This window comes from Calonectris borealis, chromosome 15 (genome assembly GCF_964195595.1).
Source record: "Calonectris borealis chromosome 15, bCalBor7.hap1.2, whole genome shotgun sequence".
In the NCBI taxonomy this organism is placed as follows: Eukaryota; Metazoa; Chordata; class Aves; order Procellariiformes; family Procellariidae; genus Calonectris; species Calonectris borealis.
In genome coordinates this window covers 18,569,378-18,595,886 of record NC_134326.1, presented here as the reverse complement: position 1 = coordinate 18,595,886, position 26,509 = coordinate 18,569,378, and the positions used below count along the sequence as shown (strand labels likewise).

At 45.3% G+C, this 26,509-nt stretch overlaps 2 protein-coding genes across 4 annotated transcripts; one reads left to right on the top strand and one right to left on the bottom strand.

Moving 5' to 3' along the window:
• Positions 1-435: 435 nt before the first annotated feature.
• IL4 (interleukin 4) lies at positions 436-2,812 on the top strand. Its single transcript, XM_075164855.1, has 4 exons — positions 436-567; positions 819-866; positions 2,334-2,465; positions 2,708-2,812. The coding sequence occupies exons 1-4, from the start codon at positions 436-438 to the stop codon at positions 2,810-2,812; spliced, it is 417 nt and encodes a 138-aa protein (XP_075020956.1).
• A 1,919-nt stretch (positions 2,813-4,731) lies between these two features.
• On the bottom strand, positions 4,732-26,219 carry KIF3A (kinesin family member 3A). Of its 3 annotated transcripts, XM_075164504.1 has the most exons (20): positions 26,141-26,219; positions 24,309-24,591; positions 22,824-22,968; positions 22,499-22,583; positions 21,903-22,008; positions 21,000-21,139; positions 19,889-20,086; positions 19,334-19,508; positions 17,922-18,023; positions 16,230-16,301; positions 14,311-14,319; positions 12,546-12,702; positions 11,469-11,649; positions 11,039-11,149; positions 10,196-10,321; positions 8,998-9,051; positions 8,784-8,852; positions 8,453-8,577; positions 7,778-7,924; positions 4,732-6,199 (listed from the first exon to the last, which is right to left on the bottom strand). In XM_075164504.1, the coding sequence occupies exons 1-19, from the start codon at positions 26,144-26,146 to the stop codon at positions 7,876-7,878; spliced, it is 2,193 nt and encodes a 730-aa protein (XP_075020605.1). In that variant the 5' UTR covers positions 26,147-26,219; the 3' UTR covers positions 4,732-6,199; positions 7,778-7,875. The 3 variants fall into 3 exon arrangements, with proteins under 3 accessions (XP_075020605.1, XP_075020604.1, XP_075020603.1); XM_075164503.1 differs by lacking the exons at positions 14,311-14,319; positions 16,230-16,301; XM_075164502.1 differs by lacking the exons at positions 4,732-6,199; positions 14,311-14,319; positions 16,230-16,301 and having other exon boundaries at positions 7,591-7,924.
• Between the last annotated feature and the right edge of the window lie 290 nt (positions 26,220-26,509).

Below are 26,509 nucleotides of genomic sequence, written 5' to 3'. Positions count from 1 at the left end.
AGAGAAAAAAAAGCAAAGCTCTGTTATTTGAGCGCGGTCAGATCCGTGGTCTCCCCAGTTCAGCCACTTTCACCGCACGGTGTAGAGAAAGTCTTGGGATACGGAGAAATGAAGAATCCCCAAACTGGGCAGTTTGCATACTTTCTTTTGTACGTGACCTGACTCCTACCACCGTTATCTTACGGTGGAAATTTCCTACGTTGAAACGTAATGCAAGATCAGAAGAAAATCTTGACTTTTACAAAAAAGACCTGTTGTCCTAATTGGATAGGAGCAACTTTGGAAAGTGCAGATAAGGGAAAAATAAGTTTTTCCTACAGGTTCAGCAATTTTACAGCCATAAATTGAGATGTTTCTTCCAGAAAAGCACACACAGGTATAGATCACCAAAATATCCAGAAACTGCGAGCTGAGGGGGTTCAGTCCTAGCAGGCCATGAGCATCCCGGTCCCGGTCCTGCTCACCTTCCTGGCGCTGTCAGCCTGCCAGGGCCGCACGACTACGCAGCTGCAGACCAACTTTCTGAAGGAGAGCATCAGGCTGCTGAGCGAGCTCCTGGAGATGAAGGTAGGGCTTGTTCGCACGGCTCAGCCTTTACCCGCTGATGGGAGGGACAGATTGTTTCACCGGGCTCGGCGAGAGCGATGCTGAGTCAAAGAAAGGTGCTGAGTGTGCCGCACCGAGGCACAGCGCTCCCGGGGAGCCGAGAGCGGGCGGACGGACGGATGGGTGTGTGTCTGCGTGCGCACGTGTCAGGATGGATCCGCGTTAGCGGTTTCTCTAGCCTGATTGCTCCTCTCCTTTGTGTCTTGATAAAGGTTTCCTGTGACAAGATGAACGTGACAAGTATTTTTGCAGGCGATAAGGTAAGAGAGAAAAAACTAACTTGTCCTTGTTCGAAAACAATCATATGGCCACGATGGGTACTGGGAGAGGCTGCCGGGGGCCAGAGGAGAGTACGGGGCAGCCAGGAGGCAGACCTGAAGCCCTGGGAGTCCTGCCCGTCCCGGTGCGGCACTGCACGGAAGCAAGGAGCCCACCGCAAGCCCCGAGCAGTGATGCTGGGCTGCCAGGCTGGTCCTCGCTGCTCCCAGTGCCCAGCACGGGTGCCCTCACCTTCCTGCACCCATCTCCACCTCCAGCCAAAGCAGCGTCGGCTGCTACCGGCCACCCCGGAGGCGAGAGGGGCGGGCAGGAATGGGCAGCGTGTGTTTTAGCAGCATACAGGGTTTTTCAAGCTTTTCAGAAAGGAAGAGAGGAACTTCTTTCCTTGCCTTGGAGCGGTGTGTCACCGTCTCACAGACACCCACACACGCCTATCGCGCAGCATCTCGAGCTCGGGTTAGACATACTATCCCTCTTTAGCCCCTTATCTGGGGAAAGGCTCTTCAGTTAGCAGAAGATTTAATAGCAGATAATAAAGCCTATTTCTGCTCTGAAAATTGCTGCCTAAGCCAAGCTCCCCGGCACCAGAGTTCCTGTTTTCACAGAAAGCCGATGCCCTCACCTCGCACTGCACGAGCGGGCGGCAGCCAAGGGGCACAGCAGACTCCTGCGGGGGCCTGGGGGCTGAGCACCCCCTCGGGGGGGTCCCCGCACCCCCTCTTGCCACAGGGACCGGCCCTGGGTGCAAGAAGAGATGCCCGGGATGCCGCAGGACCCAACACCCCCAGACCTGGCCGTGCTCATGGGGATGGGCTGGTCGCTTCGTTGGTGGTGCCATTTGGGTGAAAGCTGAGGAACTCTGAGCAGGCAGAGCTCTCAGCGACCTGCCCGCGCTCCTGCAGCGAGGCGGCACCGGGAATGCCCCCAGGGAAGACAATCGAATAGTTTTCTTAGTACCACCAGCATTTCATTTATTAGCTCCTCATCTTCCACATGTCGCTGCTACAGGGCTTTATCTACTCAAAGCACCTGATGGAGGCAACCTCTTCCCAAGGGCTTTTGTTACTCCCATAAAGCCTCTGCCCACCCAAACCAGCTTCGTTCCCGCGGGACCCCGCAGTGAGCAGCTCCCTGAGCGCAGGGTCTCACCCACAGGTCCCACGTTCGCGCCCACGCCGGGAGTACGATGCTCTAAGCGCATGGGTGCTCACTGCTGCGCCAAACTCTGCCACGACTTCTCGCCAGCGGCTGACGGCACCCTCCTCACCGGGGACGGGAACAGAGCCGTGTGTGCGCACACGCGGCTCGGAAGCTTTGACATCTCAAGCTGTACTTTGCACCTGCCATTTAGAACAGAAATGTATTATTTGCACTGTTTTAGTCTGCTGCTAATGAAGGAATGACTGTACAAAAGGGTTTCTAAAAAAGCCATGTGCGACTTTTTCCAGAACGACAATGATACGGAGATCTTGTGCAAAGCCACCACAGTCGCTTGGCAGAGCCGGAGCTGCCACAGGCACCTGGAGGGCATTTACCTCAACTTGTTCAATCTCGTCCTAAGCAGGAGCACAGCCCACAAGGTAAGGCAAGGCTCTCCCCTCGCCACCCGCCGCTCACAGCCCTCTGCCCCTGCAGCACCGACCGCACCGGGGCCGTGCAGCCCTCAGCCTTCAACCTTTCTGCACGTCCAGCTTCTCCCTCGGTTACCATTTTCGCTTTCACCCAGTCCTCTTCTGCACCACCGTTAGCGGCCAAGACCAGGCTGGAGAACCAGATCCCTCCTCCAGCAATCATCCTAATGGCCTTTTTTGTCCTCTTACAGGCACCATGTCCCGTGGCAGCAGGCAACACTACTTCACTGAATGATTTCCTCGTGGACTTACGCAGAGTCCTCCAACGATTAGTGAAAGACCAGAGCTTGAAGTGAAAAACAGAGTTTGGTTCTTTGTTTGTTGTTTTCTTTTTAAACTGTAATGACACTGTATTTTTCAAAGATTATTTATAATAATTCTTTAAATAAATGTATTTTTGGACTAGATTTGCTGGCATTGCACAAGATGTTTCTTGGCCAGAAACTGGAGAGCACAGGAACGCATTTGGGAGCTGGAAGGTGCCAGCTGGAGCATGGGGCACTGGGCTGCAGGGCCCAGCTGGCAGCATCTATGAGCCGGGGAGCCCCCAGCTCCCAGAGACCTGCTCAGCCCTCTCCCACCACCCCCAGCAGAAGTGCCGAGAGGCCCAAGAGGAGGCCATGGCTAGGACAGAGCACGAAGGCCAGTCCAGAAGCAATGGGGACCAGGCTGATGGCAAGAGAGGGAAACTGCAGAGCAGGGAAGAAAAGCTGGGTATTTTCTATCCACATTGCTGGAAAGGGGCAAGTTTGTGACTGGGTTGGAAACAAGGCACAGAGGGGCAGTGCTGACTCCAGAATGCTGAGCAGTGACAGGTTCCTAGGTGGAACTGGGGCTTTAAAAATATAGAAATAAGGGGGTTTAAAACCATGAAGTCAGAAGTTACTTTGCCATATAAGTTGCAAGAAATACATGGGGCTACAGTGAACAGAGTCCAGGCAAGAGTTGCCAAAACAATTTGTCCTGCTATGGGGTTAAGGCTTGTACTAACACAAGGAAAGCAGGTCTAAGCAGAGGAAAAAGCCCAAAACGGGGCCTGCTTCTGAAAGCCATGAACTCAGAAGTGTGTGCTAGAACTGCAAAGGGAGATGCCGGGTCCACAGGCAAGCAGGCCCTTAGCTCCCCCCTCACTTTATAGTCTATTTATAGCCTATATTTTATTATAACCATATATTTATATACATGCCAATTTATATATCACATAGCCCTTTGTGGCCGAGGAGTAAAGAGGCTCCAGCAGCAACAGCAGAGAAAGAAATAGCAACAAGGAGTAAAACTGCACTGTTGAAGGGATGACTCTGGCCTGCAGCAGACCTGGGTGGTAGTTAAAGTCTCTCTAGCAACAGGGCACTGGAGTCTTGCAGGTATTTAGGTGTCTACCATTTTGCAACTTACTTTGGCACAGCGTGGGAGAGCTTTGGAAAGTCCCAGGACTCTGCAGAGTTTGGCTCATGCATCAACTGAGTCACAGTACTCAGGGGAGCTGCAAAGTTAGCAGACCACAAAAAACCTGTTACCTACTGTATGAGCAGGCTGAAATGTCTTCCAGAGGAAGAAATGCACTGCAGACCAATAGAGTTTACGCAGCAAAGGAAACAGAGCTGAGCATTTCCAATTACTGCAGGTAAATTCACACCATCTGCACGAATACAGGGTGTGACAGGCTTGCCATGTAGCACAAGGACACTTAAAGCCCAAACAATGTGAAAAGCCTTCTCCGCATCAGCTGTACCACCTATGCAGTGCACATATGCAAGGAGAGGCAGAACACATGCAGCACCGACTATTTTGGTGGACAAAAAGCTGTTCTTGTAGTGCTCTGGCTCAGCTGGGCTCTCCTCCCCAAGGGCAGCTCAGGACAGCCCCAGCGGAGGACGGGCTTGAACAAGGGGCTCATCAGCTCCTTGGGGCACATCTCATGATCTGCATACTGGCCTCATCCCAGTGATCTTCTCTGGAGTCTTGCAAAGCATCCTCTTGTTTTGCCCTGTCTACCTTTTCCATAGGAACTTGTTGCCCACTGTCCTGGGGCTAGGCAATGAGGGTCCCCAAGCACCCCAAACTCACTTCTCTAACTTCTCCAGTACGTGCTGTATATTGCAGAGCTATACAACAACTATTTTATCTACCCTTCCTGACATATCTTCTGACTCAACTGAGTTAGAAAGATGCTGTATGTATAAAGTTATTTGAAAAACATTCACAGAGGTGGAACTAGGAATCAGGAATTTTATTTCATGGTATGAACATGCTCCAGGGACACAATACTGATATATACAGTGTAATGAATAAAGTTTAATCATAAAACAAAGAATAATCAGAAATAAACAGAGTTAGAAAACCAATAAATAGGAAGACAAATTATACAAACAGACTAGCAGTTTTTCCTATATACAGGACTGGCTAAGCAGAACTGTTGAAAGGTGAAAGCTGGACATGTGCAGACAGCATAAGTCAGTGAAAGGCACTAAGGACCATTTTCCCCTCCTCTTGAAGAAAGGATCAGGAACAAGTTAAATATGAAATAATTCATTTAAACAACATTAAACAACATAAAGCGTCAAAAACCTCAGTGTTAAGATCTATCTTCTGGTAGCGAGATGCAAAGAATGAGCACACACAATATATACATTATGGTAATATGATTTTTGATAAATACTATAGAGCACATACTGACCTGGGATGAGAATGGCTGTATTAAGCTCTTAAAAAACCCACACAAACCAAACCCCTTCCTCATTAAAACATGTTATGGACCCATTAGACATTCACAGATTGTCCAGGGCTACAGAGAGGGCCCATAGGGTAAACCTGCAAGCCAGACTCCCTAGTTTTAAAAGAAAGTTCCCAGAACTTCAACAAAACACACAAATTAAAAGGTAAGCCAAGCTGATAGAACATCATGACCATGATAGTGTTCCACTTAAAATAAAGTCCTCTTGTAAGAACAGATAATTTGTTCTCCAAGCCCCTGTAACAGGAGATTACAACCAGTTTCTCCAATCTGCCAATTACAAAGGTGTGCAAGCAATTATTTATCAAGTGTTTTCTCTGCCCCAAGGCTCACTTAAATACGTAGAGTACTATTGTTTTCAGCAGCAGGACTGTAACTTTAATTAAGTTGTAAAGCATATGCCTTTATAGTTAAGTTTTAAATATTTTAAATGGAGTGTCATGGTTCACAGTAGTATCTTTAAGCCACTGATGTCTGTCAGGTAAAAGAATTTGCAATGGTCTTTTTGAAAGCACAGTTCAGGAGAAACTTCTTTAAAAACAGATCCCTCAACAAATCTTAGCACAGACGACATAACACAAAGGGCAATACAACAGTTATCCCTGGTTCTCAGAAGTAGTACAGGCCAAAATTATGCATCTATCTGCTTGGAATGAGAACTGACATAAGGCCTAAGACAAAACAGCACTTAAACCATTTTCAGTCCATCTTGTTTGACGAGAAGCATGTAACACAAGATAACCCAACCCTATCCAAGCACATTCAAAGTAAGGTGAGCTCTTCAAGGGTAAAAACAACTACAGTTTAGATCACACAAAAATTCTGAGTATTTACCTCTTTAAAAGCTAGGCTAGAGAAAACAAATGCCAGATCTTGTAGGAACTTAGGTGACACTCCCTCCCCCCTCCCCAAAATAGAGCGCAGTATGTTCTTCCCCTCGGTCATGATCCTGAAAAACACATTTAAAAAAAACGGGGAAAGCTTACAACTCATTTAAAATAGCACTGAATATATCTCCAGAGCAAAATATGCCCTTAGAAGACCAGTTTTAACTATTACAGATCCTGTTACAGACCTGTTAAAGAGTCAAGGTACATCCAGTTAAGCATCACAATAGTAAGAAAGGGATATCAACTTTTAACTACTCTAAGTACTTCACAAGAACATTCTGGTAATTGCAAACATGGCTACTAGTAAGAACTCAGGAGACCTAAGGAGCTGTCTTGTTCTGTCATGCTTAAGGACTCAGTTTCTCCTATTAGTAATCACAGCTTTTTAAACCTCTAGGTAACACTAAGATTACACAGCAGTTACAGCTAATTACCACCACCCTGGCATGGGAACTGTTAAGATGCCTGCAGCTGATGTGCTCCAGTATGAGTTATAAAGCACACACAATCCAAACGAGATGCATTTTCTCTGTGACACAAAAGCAATGTATTAAAGTGATATGTGTCTATTAGCAGCATAAATATCAAAGAAAAAGAGCAGCCACCACAAACAAATGGTTATCATCAGAAACCAGAATTTTTTTCCTCTCAGAGCACAGTCAGAAACCCGAGATGATACAACCTACACAGGAACACAAACAGCATCAGCTATTTCACAGGATGTTACTGTTCTGGGAAAATTGGGCAATTCATGCCTGTTTTAATATAGAAGAGTCAAATTCACTGTCAGTTTAGAGCACTGGTCCAGTGCCCTTGTAGCCAGGGATAAGAAAACAGAGCCATAGTGCTCATAGTCCCAAGGCTGAAGCCAAGTCCTAGTATTATAGCATTCCCATTAAATAATCTCTGCTGTTCAGATTACAAAACAATTCACATATATTTAAAAAATTCTATCTCAAGCATAAAAAGCAGCCAAAGCAATGCTGCAACACAGCCTAAAAAGGAGGAAAAAAAGCTCTCTTTTGCCTTTGCATCAAAGGCCAGCAGATCACACACAAGTAGACAAAAATAAAAGCACTAGACACACTTGTTTTCTGTTGCACTTAAACAGAGCATGGTCCCTTCCCAGAAGTCTCAGACTTTAGTAGTTCATGTTTCCCCTACAACTACTTTCTTTGTACAGCAAGACAGCAAATGAAGGGAAAAGGACTGTGTATTTGATACACAATACGATCAGGTTAATAGCCACAGTGAGGAATATTTAAATAAAAGGGTTTGATGCTCTTAACTCAAAGGTTTGCAGCAACCACATTCAAACACAGATCAGTGCAACAGAGGACAATAGTGAAAGCTGCCAGTTATGTGCAAAGCAGGGCATAAATCAGATTTACCAGCCTTAGATTTTAGGATTTCATCAACCATTTTGAGCTAACATGTCTAGCACTTAACACACATCTAGAACCCTTATTTTCTATACATTTCAACAAGGACTGCCAACAATAGTTTCCCTGCACAACACGTTTAACACATGGAATTTCACAACCATCATATATACCAGTTTAATATTATGTTAATATAACATACAATATACGGGGCAACTAAGGAAAAATACATTTTTTTAAAATAAAGCTCCATACCAGCAAGGCATGGATTTTACAGCCATGTCAAACTGCCATCTCTTGAACTCCATCTTATACACTCACTGATTTTTACGGCAATTCTGAACAGGTCACACCTACTGCAGCAGAGAGTCAATGACGGCTCCTGGCTTTGCCGAACGTTTTCTGTTTGGAGAGCAGAAAGGAAAGGGAAAAATAACACCATACACCATCACTATGCTGTCTAGGAAAGACAGGGACCAGCCACATTTCAAGTCAAAACTACACAGTATTACTCCTCCACAAGCATTTGTCAAAACCAAACAAAAATGACCAAGAAAACCCATGCTGAAGTCTCCCCCAACAGCACATTACTTTCCAGTAATAACAGTATATGCACTGTCAATGTGTCATGTTAAACTGAACCACAGGACATAGTAAAATAAAGCAAGAAGCCAGAAGAAGGTAATGCATCAAAAGGGCATCAGAAAATCGCCAGACAAGTCCTTCTGGACAAGATTTCACTGTAGTAAAGAGATTTCAGCTTGGTTCTGTCACACTTGGCACTGGTAAACTTTTTATCATGCAAAATTTTAGCATTTTGTCTTCTCATTAAGCAAGTGTTTGAAGACTTACAGTAAGTTTGCATGCACAAACTTAAGCCTTCCCCTGGGTAAATCCCCCATTACATATAGATACTCCAAAGTTCTTCACCTTCTACCCGTCTTGGGCCTGGATCTTCCTTTTGAAGTCCTTGGCCTCTCTAGCTTCATCAGAGATTGCCTCAAGCTTTCTTCAGTGTAAGCTAAGTAAACATGGGAAAGGTCCACCTCAAAGGGCTAAAAAAAAACACCACACAAGACAAAAACATCGGAATCATTTTATACATTGATCAATGGTGCTTTTGTAACACTAGAAAGATTCGTCTCTCCAAAAGAAAAGAAAACTGAAATTGGACAGTTTCCATATAAATATGCAGTGGTAGGCACGGGCAGCAGAACTTAGACATATGCAGTTCAATACATGCTTATAAAGAGTCACTCACATCTTTTTCTTTTTTATCCAGGACAGGCGTCTGTTTCCTCATATTGTTTCCTGTATATGCAACACATTTCTTAAAGAAAGAAAGGTCTGTTAGTAAAATCTACTGTGCACAGTAAAACTGACTACAGCTTTATCAATTTACTTGCGGGCTCAGTTAAGCTCCTCAGAAGCTCATGCTAACATTAGCTTGTACACAAGCCAGTCGGCTAGCTTACCAGCTGCCATTCTCCAATGTCTTCGTTCCAATGAACGTAGTTTTCAATCATTTCCTAGAAAGAAATTAGAACAGTAATTGTTACAGACTTGCACAATCTACATTCCAGATGCATTTTCCAGAACATACATACCTAAAGGTTTGGACAAACTGCTTAAGAACAGCCTTGACCATGCTAAGTTTTTATCAGGATAGCCATACCATGTTCAAAAACCCCTATTTACACTCTGAAGTCTACAGAAGAGAAAAATACCACTCCCAAATTGTAGGCATTGGAGTTCCCACTAAAGCATGGGTTTCCTATTATGCCAATGCCATCAGGATAGCAATAAACACACATTGTAATATGGAAAAATGGAAGATTAAGGGAAATAGCTTTTATATTTTCTATTAAATAACGTGCAACATATTTAAGCTTATCATGGATTTTCTGAACATTGGGGTCACAAAGAAAATGAAAAGTGAAGAGTTACAAGTTCAGTCTTACTACTTTGTATTAATATCAGACATTAGCAACTACAACTTCAAAACCTCTTTTTTTTCCCCACTGTGCTTGAACAGACCCAGAGCATGGGCACACAGTGAATATACCAGTTAAATACATGGTGAATGTGATTTTATTTTTTTAAAACCATTAGGAAAACATGCTGCAAGAGAACTGAAATCAGTACATCCCTCTGCTTACAACCCCCACCACATTATACACTGCTTCCCTAAAACAGATTCCATAACCATGGAATTGTAGCCAAAGTTATTAAAACCCCTGAGAAATACCACAAAGCCATTCTGCATTTGTTATTCACATCATTGTGCTGGTTTTGGAGCCAAATGCACCTACTAACTCTGATCATCTTCCAATTGAACTTCAAACAGAAGTCCACCAGGTTACAAGAGTCACTTGACAAAAGCATCTTTTCCTACTTTAACATCACCTGGTTCTAACAACCCAGATAATGGCACAAACACATGAATGCAACCCAGTTGCACCTGCTGAGCTGAGCCACAGCAAACAAAGGCTCACAGCAATACGTACCACCTCATTTGTGCTATAACTTAGCAGACAAGTGTCAATCAGTTCACTGCCAATACCTCATGAAGAGAAAAGAAGCCAACTCATTCCATTTGTTGGACAGAAAAGCTAGAGAGCTTAGTGTGCATAGCACAATCCTATGTTACAGGCTTAGGTTCTTTGTCTTTACCTGGTAGTCCTGAGGAATGAAGTTGTCTATGATAAGCATCTGAAGACGAAGTTCCCTGCTCAGCTGCCGAATATTCTCTAGTAATCCTTCAATCTCTCTCTGATGCTCTTGTTGCAGATCTGCCATCTGAAGACAAACCAGGCATTTGAGAGGTGTCAGAGCTAGCTTAAGACATGGTAACAGCCTAAAAAAGAACAGTCTTCTGCCTATATGAGGTTTTTGGGAAACAAAAGAAAACTCTGGTTGTAAGTATTAGAATATTTATCTCTGAAGAATAAACCCTCTGAAATGTTCCAGCTCAGAGATGGCTGAAAATAGCATTAAGTTCTCAGTTTCATAAAAACGAAACTGGCCTTCTGCCAATCCAAGCTCTGCACCAGCTAAGAGCAGATGAAGAGTGTGCAGACAAGTTATATCCCTGGCAAGATTTCAAGGAAAAACTCTGATCCCAAAAACAAAAAGCACTTTTCATGAAGCAGGAACTCTAGATAGCAGCCAAAGGATGCGTTGATCCAGTGTGACTGAGGAAAAGACGAGGGCAACAGGCAGAAAGGACAGACAGCTAAGAGCAGAGGAGCATTTGGGCTGCTGCAAAGCAGGAGATTGGACTGCCAGCAAATAACTTTTACTTTGTTGCAGTGTTTTTCCTTGCGGTTCTGAATATCTCAGGGTCTCACACATACGCCCTCTCAGCCTGGCCTGGGGAAAAGCTCTACAACATGGACAGCACAGAAAGACATTTCTAAACATATGGCACTTCTTCCAGTGTTACAAAGCTGATGGCTTACCCTTCCCAGCTATAGTCCCTCACATGATCACAGGCTGAGGACTTCGGACACTAACCTCTGATTTTGCAGCCATAAGCATGGTCCAAACTTTCTTCAGCTTTTTGGTCTTCCCCTGTGCTTCTTCCTGGAGGCTGGTGTACTTCTCCTCAATGTCCAAGCGTTCTTGCTGTGTGTAACATTTACCACAGACATCCACACATTAACATAATCAAAGAAACTATCTGCTATAGTATGAACAAGAGAAACTACTTGAACAAAACAAAGCATTTGCCAAGGGCACGGAGACCTGGCTTAGCCAGGCTGGGTCAGACCCACAGTGATCGCATTGCCCTACAAGTGAGCGCTGCCAGCGCGTGGCCTCCAAAGTGGTTAGCTTCTGCTACGCTTTCAGAGTAAAGCCACATTTCATCCACGTGAGCAATGCCACGGCACACAACACTGTCCTGCCTATGCTATTTTCAGACAGCTACAACATATAACCCCACCTCCTTCTCCTCAAGCTCCTTGCGAAGCTGTTCTGCTCTCTTCCTTCGTTCTTCCAGTTCCATATTTGATTCTTCTAGAAGCTTCTCTTGCTCCTCTGCTTTTGCCAGCAAGTCCACTCCTCCCACAATCACCTTCTTCTCCAATGCAGACAGTTTCTCCAACAGGGACTGGTGCTCTTGTCTAGAGAGACAGGTAAGTGTAAAACTTCCTATCCTACAGTGGTCGCAAGGCAGCAGGTCCAGCTCAGTTTTACAGCCCAGACAGCATTCACAGGGCTGGAAAAACTTGTCTTGCTGCCAATGGTTTAAGCGGGGGTGAGGCAGTGCAAGTGAATGCAGGGAGTTCCCTGAGCTCCAGCTCCCCTCGCTTTCTCGCAAGCAAAACCAGGTCAGCAGAGAAGTCTCTCCCGCTGCAAGTCCCTTCTGTGAGGGGCTGCAAGGCACCAGCGATATTACCAGGCTACCCAAGGCACCCCCTCCCCAAGGGCCCTGCCAGCACAGCAATGCCCAGAGGCAGCTGCAGAAATGGAAGCGAGTGAAGAGAGATCAAGGCAGGGCAGCCGAGATGCAAACCAGGAATGCTGGCTGCTGTTGGAGCAGCCTCTGACTGCAGGACTGTCCTATTTGCATTTGCCAATGTGATCTCAGCAGCTTTTCAGCTCCGGAGTAGAGAACCCCTACACCCAAAATGACATGCTCGTGACAGCGTGCTGCAGGAAGCCTGGCTTGCTACACAGCTATTGCCCACTGACCAAGCAGTACAGCAGTACTGCTGCTCTTCACAGGTTTCCAGGGTTTGGAGGATTCATTTATGCTTCGAGGCTACCTTGCACTACTAGATAAAGTTAAGAGAAGAAAGAAGTGGCAAATGGATAAAGTTTGTCTTTTCCATCTGCTCTAAAGTCTGAAAGCAGAGTAAGCTCCTCTTTCACTTTGATAATAGCAAGAGCTGATGTTCAGTTTATACAAAGTTCGACAGGCACCTCATCATGCATCTCCAGATATCCATAACCAAGTGGTAGATTAAGGAAGGAAAGACCACATGACCACACAAACTGCTCAGAGCAGGGTACTCACTGAGCTTTAAGCAAGTCTTTTTCTCTCTTCTCCAGTTCAGCTCTGGCTTTATTTCTTTCTTCTTCTTCCATATCAAGCTTAGTTTCAAGAGCTTTTCTCTCTTCTTCAATCTTTGCTTGCATCTCTACCATCTTATCAGGGGAAACTTTTTTTTTGCCTTTGGAAGAGATAGGGGAAACAAATTAGTTCACAGAAAAATAAGACAGCCTCTGTATCACAGCATTTTTTTCCAAGTTCAGATTCAATACTTGCATTTAACAAAAATTAATTTAATTAGATGTCAGCTCCAAGCTGGGCACAACTCAGTCTTTCAAATCCCATTTAACATTGACCAGTTGTCACAGGTTCCTACAGAGAAGGAACGCTATATAACTAACTCTATAACATAATGCCCCCAAAATAGAAAACATACGAAGAACACTGGAGAAGGAACATTGCCTAACGAGAAGCCTGAGCTGGAAACTCAGATGTTCTTATATGTAGATTAGGCCAAATGAAGGAAAACAGAAGACTGCCTTGACCTACAGCTACAAGAGCTAAGCTACCAAGAGTTACATACTCAAATTTCAGATTAGCATCCCCACCACACCCCTTGTTCATTGTTCTCCTTACAGGCTTACCTATTACAAAGTGAGCATGGAGATATTTTAAGAATGCACTACTATGAAAATACAGAGACCAGAGAAATTCAGAACAGCCCTATGAAAAACAGGCAATTACAGAAACTTTTTGACAGTATTCGATCTATGAAACAGTGACTACCCACAGATTTAAAAGTACTGAGGTTTGCTGCGACTTATCACTGTTACTACTACTACAGCAAACCAGGTACATTTCATAGAGGGTTACAAAGGAAGTGGCCAGAGCAAATCATAAAACCTATCGGCCTGAAGAGTTGGTCCCAAACACCTGTGATTTTGAAACAAAGTGTGAGGCTGCTGCTCTTGGAAGTCACTCTGCAAGTCTTTCATTGTAATCCCAAGAGTGCCTAAGGCAGGTGAACAGATTGATCCTTGGGGGTTATTTGGAGTGAGAGAGAGAGCCCTGCCTATGGGCATTTCCTCAAATCCACAAGTCTCCCACAAGTCCTAAATCGCCCTTTATTCACTACACGCAAATCCTTCATTTTCTTGTTTTGCTCTTCTCCAGACATAAAGGAAAAAGCCCTGTAGAATCCAGATGCCTAGAAACTAACAGAAGCCGTTGACAGTCAAGGGACTGGTTTTCACAGTGACATAATGCATATGGTCAGAACATGCTCAAGAAAGTTGTTGTTCAATGAAAGACTTCCCTTCCCTCCAGTCTTCATGGCATTCAGCTTTATTTATATTCATATATGATCTCTACCAGACAGACAAAATGCACTGTATTTGTAAACATGCACGCACACACGTACATATGCATATACATGTTTGTTCATGCACACAAGAGAATTAATTAGTTTTGTGGCAAGGTAAGGACTTCAGCACTACAGCAAAAAATGTCTTAGTTTCCATCTGCTAAACTTAGGAATCAGATAAGCACTTATTTCTAGATCTGCGGTGAAAAAGTCTCTCACTAATTAGTCTGAGTAAGAAGCTTTCTGAAAGTGCTACACAGAGATCATCATATGAAAAGAGGTAAGTCAGATAAAGGCTTCTTACTGTTAGTACACATCCCTGTATGTTCTCAGTTTAGGAGAAAAAGGTAAATGAAACCAAGTTGTAAGACCCTTTCACAAGCTCTGCAATTGTATTATAAGGAGGCGGAAATCAATTACACCAACCTGCTTGATCTTGCATTAAGAGGAAGTAGAAAGCAAATCGCAGAGAGGCAGCATATTCATAAAAAGAGGAGGAAAGAAAATACATTATTGCTTTGATCATTTTGGACAAAGATCATCAGCATCAGAACAAGCATTAATTTTATATGCATGTTTCTAGAGTAGAAAACACAGGATAATCATCACTTAAAAAACTCCATTAGAGCAAACATAAATGCATCATGATCTTATGCTAACGCAGAAAAAGTGGCTGTACTTCAGAGTGCTTTGCATATCCAGCATAATCTTCAGTTCACTCTTGCATTCTTCTACCCATTCAATGCAAATGCAGAATCTAAATGTAACATTATGAGCCTGCCGCAAAGATCATGCCCTAAGAAACAATTAGAGAGGGTAGATTTCTTCTTCAGTAAGAGACTTAATGCTTCCCCCCACCCAGCACAAAATAGCCAATTCTGTTATATTACCTGTAAAATATTAGCATATAGAAGACTCGTTTTAAGTTTTAACTAAGTTTTCAAGCCAATTCTTTGCAAGATACATGACAGTTGCACATAGGGAGTCTCGGCACAAGATTTCTCCATTTAATTATAGAGGGTATTAGTAGGTTAATTTGCAGTAACTGATGCTTCCATAGAGGTATATAGCCAGTTTTGGTTATTCAAGCAAGTGCAGCAAAAAAGGCAGGACAGGAAAGGGATAATGAAAGACACCACATGCAAAAGGGTCACACCTGAGGACAGTTAATATCCCAAACCACATATAGCCACACTTGTATCACCAAAAGCCCAGTGCAACTTCACAACAGAGCTGTCTCCAAACTTGCAGGAGATGGACTCATCCACTCACTGCCACATCAGCAGTTTGCTATTAACTGTCCTCATCCAAATAAAATACTCAGGTTTTAAGCAAGCTTTGAAAGAGCAAGTTTGAAGCAAGCAGGTTCCAAGCCTACCATCATATGACCCACCAAAGGTCTCCCTTAGCTTGCAATCCTTCTTAACCTGCTACCACACTTTCTCCGAGCTGATGCTTTCCACTAACATAACTAGTATAACTGTGATTGAACTATATAGCAATACTTTCCAGACTCTCTCCACACAGGGAGGAGAGTGGACTGCATCTATACAGGATAACCACAACAGTGGGTGAAGTCCCTACAAGCCAAGTCCTAAGATGTGATTTATTTCTTCAGTCATCACTAATTGATTGTAGGGTTTTTAAAGGCACAGAGCCCTCTCTCTGACCAGGAGCAGACCAGACTTTCCTCACTGCTAGACCAAAATCGAGATCCCTTGTTCCTCTGAACTAAGTCCCACAGTGATTAAGAACTTAATGTCATGGGGCAGTTAAACACCAACCACCACCAAGGATTTTTTTTAAGTATCTGCCAAAATAAAGCCAATCAACTAAGCGTTACCACATTTTTTTGCAAGTATAAACCTCATGTTGTTTGATTGTTGACTGCTCCACACATTTTCTCCAAAACTAATCTGGAGAAGGCAGAGTCCAATATAACATAGTACAAGCCATTTCGCCTGTCCAGCTGTCCTGTTTAAGAACTCATAGTGTAGCAACTCCCATAAAAAAGTTAGCTCAGACTTTTTCCTGATATTTTAGAGGGCACGTTTAACAAAGTTGCAAACTGTTTTTTTTTAACCTATGATTTCTCAACTGTCTTTAAATCTGGCTCAAGCAGCATACTAAATTGCCTCCTATTTTCTCACATATCTGGCTAACAATGTGCACATTGAACAACTGTTTCAAGCATGAAGCAGCAAAGGAAAGGCATGCTTTAGCAGAGTTAAAAGTTCAGGTTTATCTTTCCAACGGACATAGCGGGGAAGAGTGCAGCATTGCCAAATGGAGTGTGCGGATTATGGAAAGGCCAAAGCTTAAAGGACTTAAGAGCTCCCACTCACTAGTGAAGGACTTATCCAGAGGTTTCTCTATGACAGAGCATGTGGAGTCTGAACTACTGCTGCTGCTACTGCCTGGAAAACAGAAATGCGTCCCACAGAAACACCCAAAGAGGAAGAAACATGCAGATGGGAAGTTAGTTCCAAAGGAAAGAAACCCAGAAGGGCCAGCAACCTACTTCAAAAAGGCACAAGTTCCCATTAGGAAGCATTTGCTAGGATCCCTCCCAGACTCAGCTTGCAAAGCCACCATTTCCCAGCACAAAATAGCATGCTCAGAAAGACACTTCAGTTAAAACCCATCTTAACCAGCCTACAGCTTAAAACAACATGCCAAGGCAGCTTCCATTTCCAGCAACAACAGCACAGAAAACCAGATCATACTGGAGAAGGCTGTGGATATCTGCAGTAGCAGAGGATTCAGTGACCAGGAGTCCTTTCCAGTCTCACGTACATGTCAATGTGCACTTTTCCCTCTGGAAGGCAGAATCAGCTTACACAGGGAGAGTTACTGTGCATACTCCTGCTGAGCAGGACCCTTACTTAGGGAACTTAGCTAGAGTAGCTTGTTTGGAAGTTGACTAAGTCAGTTATTTGCCCTCTACTCCTTTCAAGCAGCATTCTGAAGGTGCTCTCCTCTTGGGAGGAGATTTGGGCAAGACTTGGTTCTTGATGGAGAGAGTGGTCAATCTTTTTGCTTCTAGAAATTACCAAAAGGTGAAAAATGAAGCTGTTACAACTCTCAAAGGCACGACAAAGGTCATTTATGACTCTACTTGGACAGATACCAAAATGAAGATAGTGCATCTCAAGCTGGAATGCTTTAACGGGAATTTTTTAAACAGATGTGGGTGCTTCAGGACAGGAAGGCAGTTTGAATGTCAAAATTAGTTTACTAGAGAAGCTGGAAGTTGAGGTATAGCACTGGGCTTGACTGCTCTACTTCCCATGAAGAAACATCAGAGAGGTTCTAGGGGCATAGCAAGCTCCCTGGAGGCCACAGCATCCCATAGTACACAGTGACCTGCAGTTCTAGGTTCAGCAACATCCCTTGGGGTTTAGATGTTACGCAGTAGTTTAACACTGGTGTAGGACAAAGCAAACTTCACCATGGGATTTCCAGAGTGCTCCCAAACGAGGGATGGGCAGCTCCCATTCAGCTTTTCAACTTGTACAAAGACACCCAAAGGTCAAGTTTTCCCTCTGTCAGCATAAAATAGGGGGCAGGACACCACAAGAGTCAGTTACTGAACATCCATAAGACAGATGAATCCTTTGCCTAAACCACAGCCAAAATTCCCCTCCAACCATTCCCATGGTTATAAAAATCCACACTTGCCTACCATTGATCTTTGGTGTCTTCTTCCTCCCACCTCTGTGAGCAGGGGAAGTTCCACAACACCAGTCACAAGCCATACACAGCCACCTTGCGGCAACCAGGGAGCCACCACAAAAGAGGATGTTACCACAAGCACAACTACCCAAGTGGAAGCAGATACTACACAGGTTCAGAGCTGTCCATCTATGGAGACAGCACCAAATAACTTCGTTTTTAGGAGAGGCATGATAATTGCAGCGGCAGTACAGCAGCTCTACAACTCCACTTTTCCCCGCCTGGCTCTGGCTACAATTTCTGACACCAGCTGCTGGTTAAGAGGAGATTGGTGGCACCGATAGGAGTCTCTACCGCCTTACCCCGCCGTTTCTTCCGCTTCTCCCCATCCTCTCCAATCTCCCCATCGTCATCTTCATCCTCCTCTTCAGAATCACTGGTCTCGGAACCCGATATCTCTTCCCCTAGAATAGAAGAGAGTGCTTTTCACCTCGTATCAGCTTGTTACTGTGACAGCAATGTTTGTCCAAACCCTGCAGCGTCCAACATCAGCTTATGAGCACCTGCAGAAGTCATTAACTGTTGAGCAGTCAGAGAGCTTGCCATGGCTCACGAAACTTAGGAAAAAGTAATTTAATGCTGTGAAGTCAGTGTGTATACCTTAAAGCTCAAGTGGGTGCTTTTCATGGGAAATAAAGCTGAAGCATCAAGCTACAACGTTTTCCTAGCAGGATCTCCCCATACCTTCTCTTCTATCTCAGATGGACGAGAAAACATTCAGATGAACAAAGTTCACACAGACTTGCTACTTAATCAGACACCTGTATACATGAAGCTAGATGGCTGTTAACTGAGAAAATGGCCAGTTTCACAAGCATTTATCATTGTTGCCATTGCAGACACAATGCTCAGATGTGTCAGGCCAAGTCTGGAAACCAAACTGAACAGAATTCAACATTTAACACCCTGGCCTCCCAGTAATGTTAGCAAACACAGGTTTGTTTGTTCTGTAGGTTAGAGTCTAAAATTTAAGAAGCCACCCTCAGTCCACCAGCGATGACACAGCTAATGAAACAGCTAATGAAACAGCTATGACACAGCTCCCAACCCTTGAAGAAAGCGTTACTGACCATTTCCTGCTTCTCCTGAATGGGGCAGACTCCAAACAGCAAGCCATGTTGGAGTAACTGCTACAGCTGTTCTGTGCTGTGAGCATCTCTCTGGAGAGAGATGTTGTGCCAAGGTCACTGTTTAGTGACGCCTCTGGCAGAGTCCTTCAATGCTGATGGACTAATAGTGTCACAAGGCCATGAAGTTACAGGGCTTAAAGAAGCTTGTTTCTCTATGTTTGAAAGTTAGCCCCAGTTCTAGCTCCACAAATTTTGTTCATTTTTCTCCTGAAAAATGCATCCCTCCTCCTCAAACAGGGAAAACATCTGACTTTTTGTTACAGTACATTTTAGCTCCCTACACAGCCGTGTCCAGAGCCCTCCTGCTCACCAGGCCAGCCCGAGCACACCTAAGTCGGCCCAGAAGCCGTCACCTACGCTGGTGCCAAGTGCCACCTAGCGGGCAAAGCCAGGCCCCCGCCAGACCCCCCCCAACGCCCTGCTGCCCTTGGGACACCTCTCCTGGACCCGAGCAGGGCACACAAAACCAGGACACCGACCAGCGACTAAACCCATGTGACATCTTCAAATAGCAAAGAATGTTCCCACTCAAACAGAATGAGCATTGGTATAGAGAGAAACACTAGGAGGAAGGAGAATCTCACCTTCCTCCAGTTTTTTCTTAAGCTCTTCAATTTCTTTTTGAAACTGGCGGAGCAGAGCATCCTTGGGATCTTCATTAATCCTGGCCTTGTTCTTTATGTTCTTGGCTCGGTTTGCATACCTGAGAGTGCTGATAGTCTCATCGTAGTTGTAGTCTGCTGGACCAATGTTTGCACACTGTGACACATGGAAGACAGAGTGTCAGAGCCTAGAACAAGTAATTGCAGAGGGACCCATCCCCAGCTCTGCCAACCTCACACTGCTACTCTTTCCCAAGCTTTCCTGCTGCTTCTACATCAAAGCTGCTTTTGGCTACCCAAGCACAGCTTCTTCTTGATCTTATGCACATGTGTACATTTGCACGATGTTTAGAACCTCATCTGTACAGATGCAAAGAGAAAAGATAGAAAAAGATGCACATAAAAGGTTCTCTAAGTTGCAAACAGCTCTGAAATAAAGAGGTAAATGCCAGGCTGTTCTCATGGCAAAGTCACTATGCTATCCCCATAAAAATGCAGCTCAATTGCTGGCACTGGAAAGGGCATCTCTCAGCTTACCATCATGGTTTTGGAGTTGCCCCCCAGAGAATCCTGAAGGAGCCGTGTAAGTTTGGAGTTACGGTAGGGCACATGCGTGCTCTTGCCATCCACCAGCGCAGAGATAACATTCCCCAGTGTGGAAAGAGAGAGGTTGATCTTAGTAGCTTCCTTCAGTCGCTGCCCCGTGGCTCCAGTTTTTGCCTGTCTCTCAGAACCCTGGAAATGGAACAGGAAGCAGAAGCAGGAGTTACAACAGACCCTCTAATACATCTCCCTCCTCCCAATACGATCAACTACAACTGAAGCCTTGCTAGCAGCCATGTCACTAACCACCTCATCCGTTATTAGAGAACCTGGCTAAGTACCTCAGACATTGTTAAAGAAACAAGTCAAACAGATCATAACTGAATCTTTCAATGCCAGCAAATTCTGGATTGCTCAAAATAATGCAGCTGAGAAAATGGAGATTTTGTCCCCATGAACAAAAATTTTATGAGAAGCAAGTCAGCAGTTATGAGGTACCTCAGCTGGAGCTGCTAAGCACCATCTCCAGCCTTTCCTATCAGCAGATCAAGGGAGAAAAGCAACACTGCAATTATTTTAAAGAGTTTCATAGAGCAACCTGAACATACATCATGTAAATAAAGTTAACATGCAGACATTGAATGCCTTTAGTCTCCCCTTTCCTGCCTCTTCTCCAAGGAAAGATACTCCAGTGTAAAGTTTGGGCTAAAGACACATTTTACCAGCACAATTAATTAGTTCAAAGTGAGTGACAGAGGGAGAGAACCTGCAAGTGATGAACTACATGGTCACAACCCTCTAGAAAAAAAAAACCTCTTGCAAAGACCCAGTTCTGCTTTCCAATGTAGTTTATCCATTTAATGATTAATTTATAGAAGCAAGAGAGCCCTTTTATTGGGACAGGCTCTAGCTACACTAAAGGCTCTTCCCAGTACACCTCTGATTTAAGGCCTCAAGTGAATACTTCACAAAAGTCAAATGTCAAACAGAAGTCTGGGCTTTAGCTGTGAAACAGGGGACATGCCCTTTACTGTGCCTTCTACAGTGCATACATGAGCAGTGATGCCCACCATGCGTTATGGCAGACCCAGCTGGTCCTACTTACAGCAAGATCGACGAGATGCAGTTTGCCCATGCGCACGTGCATGTTTCCATCAACCCCCTTCTCACTGCACTCAATAGTGATAGTGAAGATGGCGTGCGAACGAGAGCTGTGCTCGTTCATGTTTGTGGCACCAACAGAGCCTTGTAATAGAGAGAAAAAGCAATGTCGTCTTCAGGAGGAATCACATGCTCCTGTAACACTCCTCTTGCTCTCAAAGGAAACTTATCCCAGCCTCTTTACCCAACCCTGTTTTTCAGAGGATGGAAGAGGGATGCTCAGACTCAGCGGCAAACTGTATTCTTGGGCACTGAAGTTGCAGCACATCTCCAATCTGGACTAGCAAAAACGTGACAGCCTGCTGTAGCTCTAAGCCAACCACAGACTCCCATCCCAAGAGCAGCAGTAGTTCTCATCTTTAAGGCTACAAAGATCAGGCATTCACAGCTGATCCCTGAGAACAGTTGTATTTTAGAAATAAGTACATAACAATGCATGCCAAGAGCAACAGTAGGCAAAACTTTAGGTCATAAAAGGATCTGATCTTAACTAAGAAGTCTCCCAGAAAATATAAACCACCTCCCACTCTCAGCACAGGGCTAGCTGTTCATCCTGATCAGAACTAAGAGGGAAAACAACCGAGACACACGTTAGTAGTTCTGACAACACTGACTGCCCTCATTGCATCCTCCCCTTTGCCAATTCCCCCACTGGCACTGGCCGATGTGGGAGCCACAGCCTTCTTTACCCGCCCCTGCAAAAGAGGGATTTGGGAGGAGATACTCTTTTTGCTCTGCTCAGCTGAACAATCTTTCCAACATCAGGACTAGGATCTCCTACTGTGGTCTCATAACCAGACCTTTGTTCTGTCTGAGCTATAAACCTGCGCACAGCAAGGCTACGTACGGTTCTTGTGGCCCAGAGTCATGATTCTGTCCATATCATCTGCATTGTTTACGACATAAGCTGAAAGGTCTTTGATATAGACTCCCACATCAGGTCTCTCTTTAACCTAAGAAAGAAACAGTTTAGACTGAGCATCCTTAGGAGATCCCCAATAGCAAATTTCAGTGGTACTATAATAGTACAGTAATTTACTCCTCCAGGTTCTGGATTGCACCTAGAACACTCCAACACTCAGAATCAGAGCAGCTAAGGAACAAAGACTCCTGCAGGACAATATTCCACTGGTCTCCCCTGGTGGCAAACGGTGACTTCAAGTCTGTCTCCAGTTCCTAGAAAGACTGCTGAGGGGCCTTTGGGGTAGAACTGCAGGCACAAAACTGACCCAGATAGAACAGCCAGTTTCTCACTATGCAACTGACCAAGTGGAAAAGATTAGAGAAGTCAGTAGTGATATCCAGCTACTGTATCTTAAAGGAAATAGTACATGTGCTGAGAAGCCCAACCTCCCACTTCCCTTCAAGTGCTTCTCTGGTCTTTAAAATATAATATTGCTCACTGATCCAAAACAAACATCACATTCAGAACAGCAAGCTCACCTCCAATCTCTGTGTCTGGTCTTTTCCTAGCAGGTCCCGTACTTCTTCATTGTAAATTTCCAGGTAAGACACACGAACTAAAAACCTGAAGACAAACAGTTGGGCAGCTTTCTTAGTAAGACATTTGCTGAAGTCCAACAAACACAATCACAGAGCGCAAAGAAAATGCAGTGATATACCAACACAATCCTGCTACCCTATCAAGAACTGCGTAAGTAGAAGTTTTTCAGCTAGGGCCAGAGGTACCATTTCAGTTGCCATTGTCAAGGTCAGGCTCCTACTACAGATGGACACGCAAAGATAGAAGCAATGAAAAGCTGTTTACCTTGTATCCCCCTCTGCCTTGGCAATGTGACCAAATATATGGGCAAAGGAATTGGGAATGATGCCTCTAAGCTCAGGAACCGCTCGGACCCCTTCCATGGTGAAAGTTTTGCCTGTTCCAGTCTGCCCATATGCAAAAATAGTACCTGAAGGATAAGAAGATATATGAACAAACTCTAAGAAGTTGCTAATTGCAGTTTTACTTCATCCCTTCTTAGCCTGATAGCACTAAACACCTCTATTTTTATGGAGTTGAAATTTTCCACTCACTCCAGTAGATACTGTACAAGCCTAGGAGCAACAGAAATGCTGGACAACCACAGCGAGCAGGGCTCAGCCACTGGTTTTTATCCAGCCTGCAAGACATTTAAGAAAAAGTCAGCTTGTCAACTGTGCAGAGTGATTAAAGTGATAGAGTGCTAGTACACTTAGGTCTCACACACAAATAATTAAGGCAAGCCCAATTAATAACATGGTCAATTAGAGGAAGATCATTATATACCAACTGCAAACCCAACTATTGCTAGTGCTCTACACCACAGCAGAAACAGTGCAAGGCTTCTACAACACAGGCCAAAGCACAAGCCCAGTTCTGAACCTGCAGAAGCAGCTGCAATTTGGAATAGATCATCAGCCTGCACAGGAAGACACCAGAAACTTTACTGAGATCCCAGACTCTGGCACTCCAGAAATATACCTGTTCTTAAGATTAGCCTAGCACTGCTGAAAACTCAAGTTTTGATTGTCAAGCCACTGACATTACAGTTCGCAAAAGCTGAATTTTAATCAGCTGAAACCTGGGTGTGTTAGCACAAGAGCTTATTAGGCATTTTACAAACCTTTAAAAACTTTGTCATCTGTTGTTGTTTATAGCATACTGTTATGGAAAGCAGCAATTTGCTTCCTTACTAGCATCTGCTTTCCTTTACATAATACATTTACATGCAAAACAGACACACACAAATCATAGTCATACTCTTCCCAGCTGTAGGAAGCAAAAGATTATCTGTGGGGTAGGGTAGATGTGTTTAACTAGTCATCTTAGTTTAAAACAGCAAAGTTTAGAGGAGAAAACGCAGCAGTTATATGCACAAGTCTGGTATGCATACCTAGTTACTGCAGGACCGTGGCAGCTGCCTGGTTACTGAAATTGTACAGTGAAGAGCCGCTGAGAATTCTGATAATGAGATAAAGTGTATATCTTTTGCAAACAGAAGATACAGAATAAAAACAATACAGCTAACTGACCTCAGCTGAGTCTTGTTCATCACCGATCTCCCACTGTTAACGATCATAGTAGGTACAACCATTGAGTACTCAGAACAGCAAGTACCTTCAGGCCATTTTTAAGTTAGAGGCCACAACAGAAACAATCCAGGGCTATAGCCTCAGAAGGTGAAACTCCCTTAAATAAGATCAGCAGGAACTCTAACAACGCAAAGAATAGGAGATGGGATCCTTGACTTAAAAAAGACACGGGACTTACCATTGTATCCTTCTAGGACAGAGTCAATAATAGGTCTTGCAGTTAAATTATAGACATCCAGCTGTTTACTCTCTGGTCCAAACACTGTGTCAAACGTAAATGTCTTGGGAGGCTCATTGGATGAGTCTGTTTTATGGACAGTTATAGTTCCTCTCATTTCATCTACGTTGACTGCCATTTTGTAGCCCGTAGCTTTCTCTCGTTCATTAAGAGGCCGGCATCGAACAACAACCTTGACATTATCACAGCTCTCTGGCTTGTCCAGCTTCTCAGGCTTGTTGATCTATAATTATTAAAAAAGCAAAAAACATACACAGGCTGTAACACTGCTGTTAACATACCTGTGTGTTTAAGCACAAATGCTGTTGAATCAACTCAAGTAGATGCATACATCTCCATAGGATCATGAACTTGGGGACTTAAAACCAGAACTGGTTTATAATTAAAGCTGAGAGAATAACATGCACTTATTCAGTCAATGCAATCTTCTGCTTGCCAACATGGAAACTGATTGAGTAAAACTTGAGCATTTCACATTCAGTATCATCTATGAATTTCTTCAAGAAACAATTTCATGCTTGCAAACAATCTGCAAGCAGTTTGCTGGAAGTGGGTGCAGTCGTGCCATTCTTTTGTGTTAACACTGACCATGCTCTCTCACTGGAGCACACAAGTCTCAAACCTTACAGATGACATAAGCAGATACCAGCGAGCATTGGCTGAAAGTAATTAAAGTTACAAGCTTCAGTGTACTTGCTGAATTTTAATCATCTAGAAAATTCAAATGCTGTGTTATAAAACCTCACAAACCTTTTCTTTCACGAAGTAGTTACAAATATGAACTTTGAAGCACCACTGATGAATTTGATGTCACATGCTTCTCCTGATTAAATAAATCTACAATCCATTTGATCTAGTAAAGTCTAAGACACTACCCTTGGTGAAAGGTGTGGTAGCTGAGCATTTAACTACTTCTAAAGCAGCTATCTTGGATGTCAACAAGAAACAAACCCTGTTTCCAAGTGCCTCTCCCACCAGCTGCCATCTGCCTAGATTCCTCTCAGGCCTCAGCAGAGGCCAGAAACAGCTTCTGTTGCTCTGGTGAAAGCAGAGAGCTGATTAGTCTCATCTTGGTGGAGGAAGAATCCTACAGTCCTATTCTACCACCATAGGTGCAAGAGAGTTTCCGAAATCAGCTACAAAATTAGTGAGTCACGATGAGCCACATGCTACCTCTCCATTGCACTGTCATCCACAGCCTCCCAGAGGGAGGCACGCAGGCTGAAACGCTGCCCGAGCCAGACCTCAGCCCTGACCAGGCACCTGGTATTTCCCCAGTCAGGGGCAGTTGCCTCACCGCGCTTTGCGCTGACAGCAGCGGGCCGTGCCGGCGCGACAAGCCTGCGCAACATCACGAGAGGGCTCGGGAGTAGAGGCGAGACCTCCTGTGAGGCGAGGCCAACCTTCGCCCCTCGCTGCGGAGCGGCCGCCGCCGCCTCAGCCAGGGGACGCGCCCCACCCGCTGCCCCTCACCCCACCGGCCCCGCTCAGCCTGACAGGACGGCACACGCCGCCTGCGATTTCCCATCCCACAGCGCGGGCGGCTCCCACGCCGAGAGGGAAGGGGAGCAGAGGCCGCGGGGCCTCCGAGCCCCCCAAGCCGCTCCTGTCAGCGACGGGCCAAGGAACGCAGGAACCGGACGGCACCAGGGCCGGGCCAGCGCCCCCACGGCCGGTCACACCGCGCCCCCCCGAGCCCAGCGGCAGCCGCCACCCCCGCTGCAGGCGTCCCCTCCCCGCAGCGGCCGCAGACCCGGCGCGGTGGGGCTCACCGGCATGGCGGCGGCGCGCGGGCAAGGAGCGGCGCCGGGCGCGAGGCACCCGCCGGGCGGCACAACGGAACAATAACAGCACCGCGCCTGCGCCCGCCCCGAGCCGCCCCGGCCCGCAGCCAATCGCCGCGCGCTGCGGAGGCCGCGCACCCAATAGTTGGCGAGGAAAGGAGGGGCCCGGCCTGCCCCTCGCGGCCATAGGTAACTGGCCCCACCCAATGACGGGGGAAGAGCGGCGGGGGCGGGCGGGGCGTCGCCATGGGAACGGCGGGGGGGCACGGGGCGGGCCGCCGCTGGTGTCACTGCGGCTCCGTGGCCCCGCCCGGGGCGGGCGCGAGCGGCCTTGTCCGGTGGCCCCGGGTCGCGGGG

Excerpts from the sequence above, each read along its gene's own strand:
- KIF3A (XM_075164504.1), bottom strand. Across the intron at positions 21,140-21,902 it reads GACTCTGGGCCACAAGAACC|GCTCTGTTGGTGCCACAAAC; the intron begins GTACGTAGCCTT and ends CTCTATTACAAG. Across the intron at positions 8,853-8,997 it reads ACATTGGAGAATGGCAGCTG|AAATGTGTTGCATATACAGG; the intron begins GTAAGCTAGCCG and ends TCTTTCTTTAAG.
- IL4 (XM_075164855.1), top strand. The coding sequence starts at position 436 with ATGAGCATCCCGGTCCCGGTCCTGCTCACCTTCCTGGCGCTGTCAGCC. Across the intron at positions 568-818 it reads GCGAGCTCCTGGAGATGAAG|GTTTCCTGTGACAAGATGAA; the intron begins GTAGGGCTTGTT and ends GTCTTGATAAAG. Across the intron at positions 2,466-2,707 it reads GCAGGAGCACAGCCCACAAG|GCACCATGTCCCGTGGCAGC; the intron begins GTAAGGCAAGGC and ends GTCCTCTTACAG.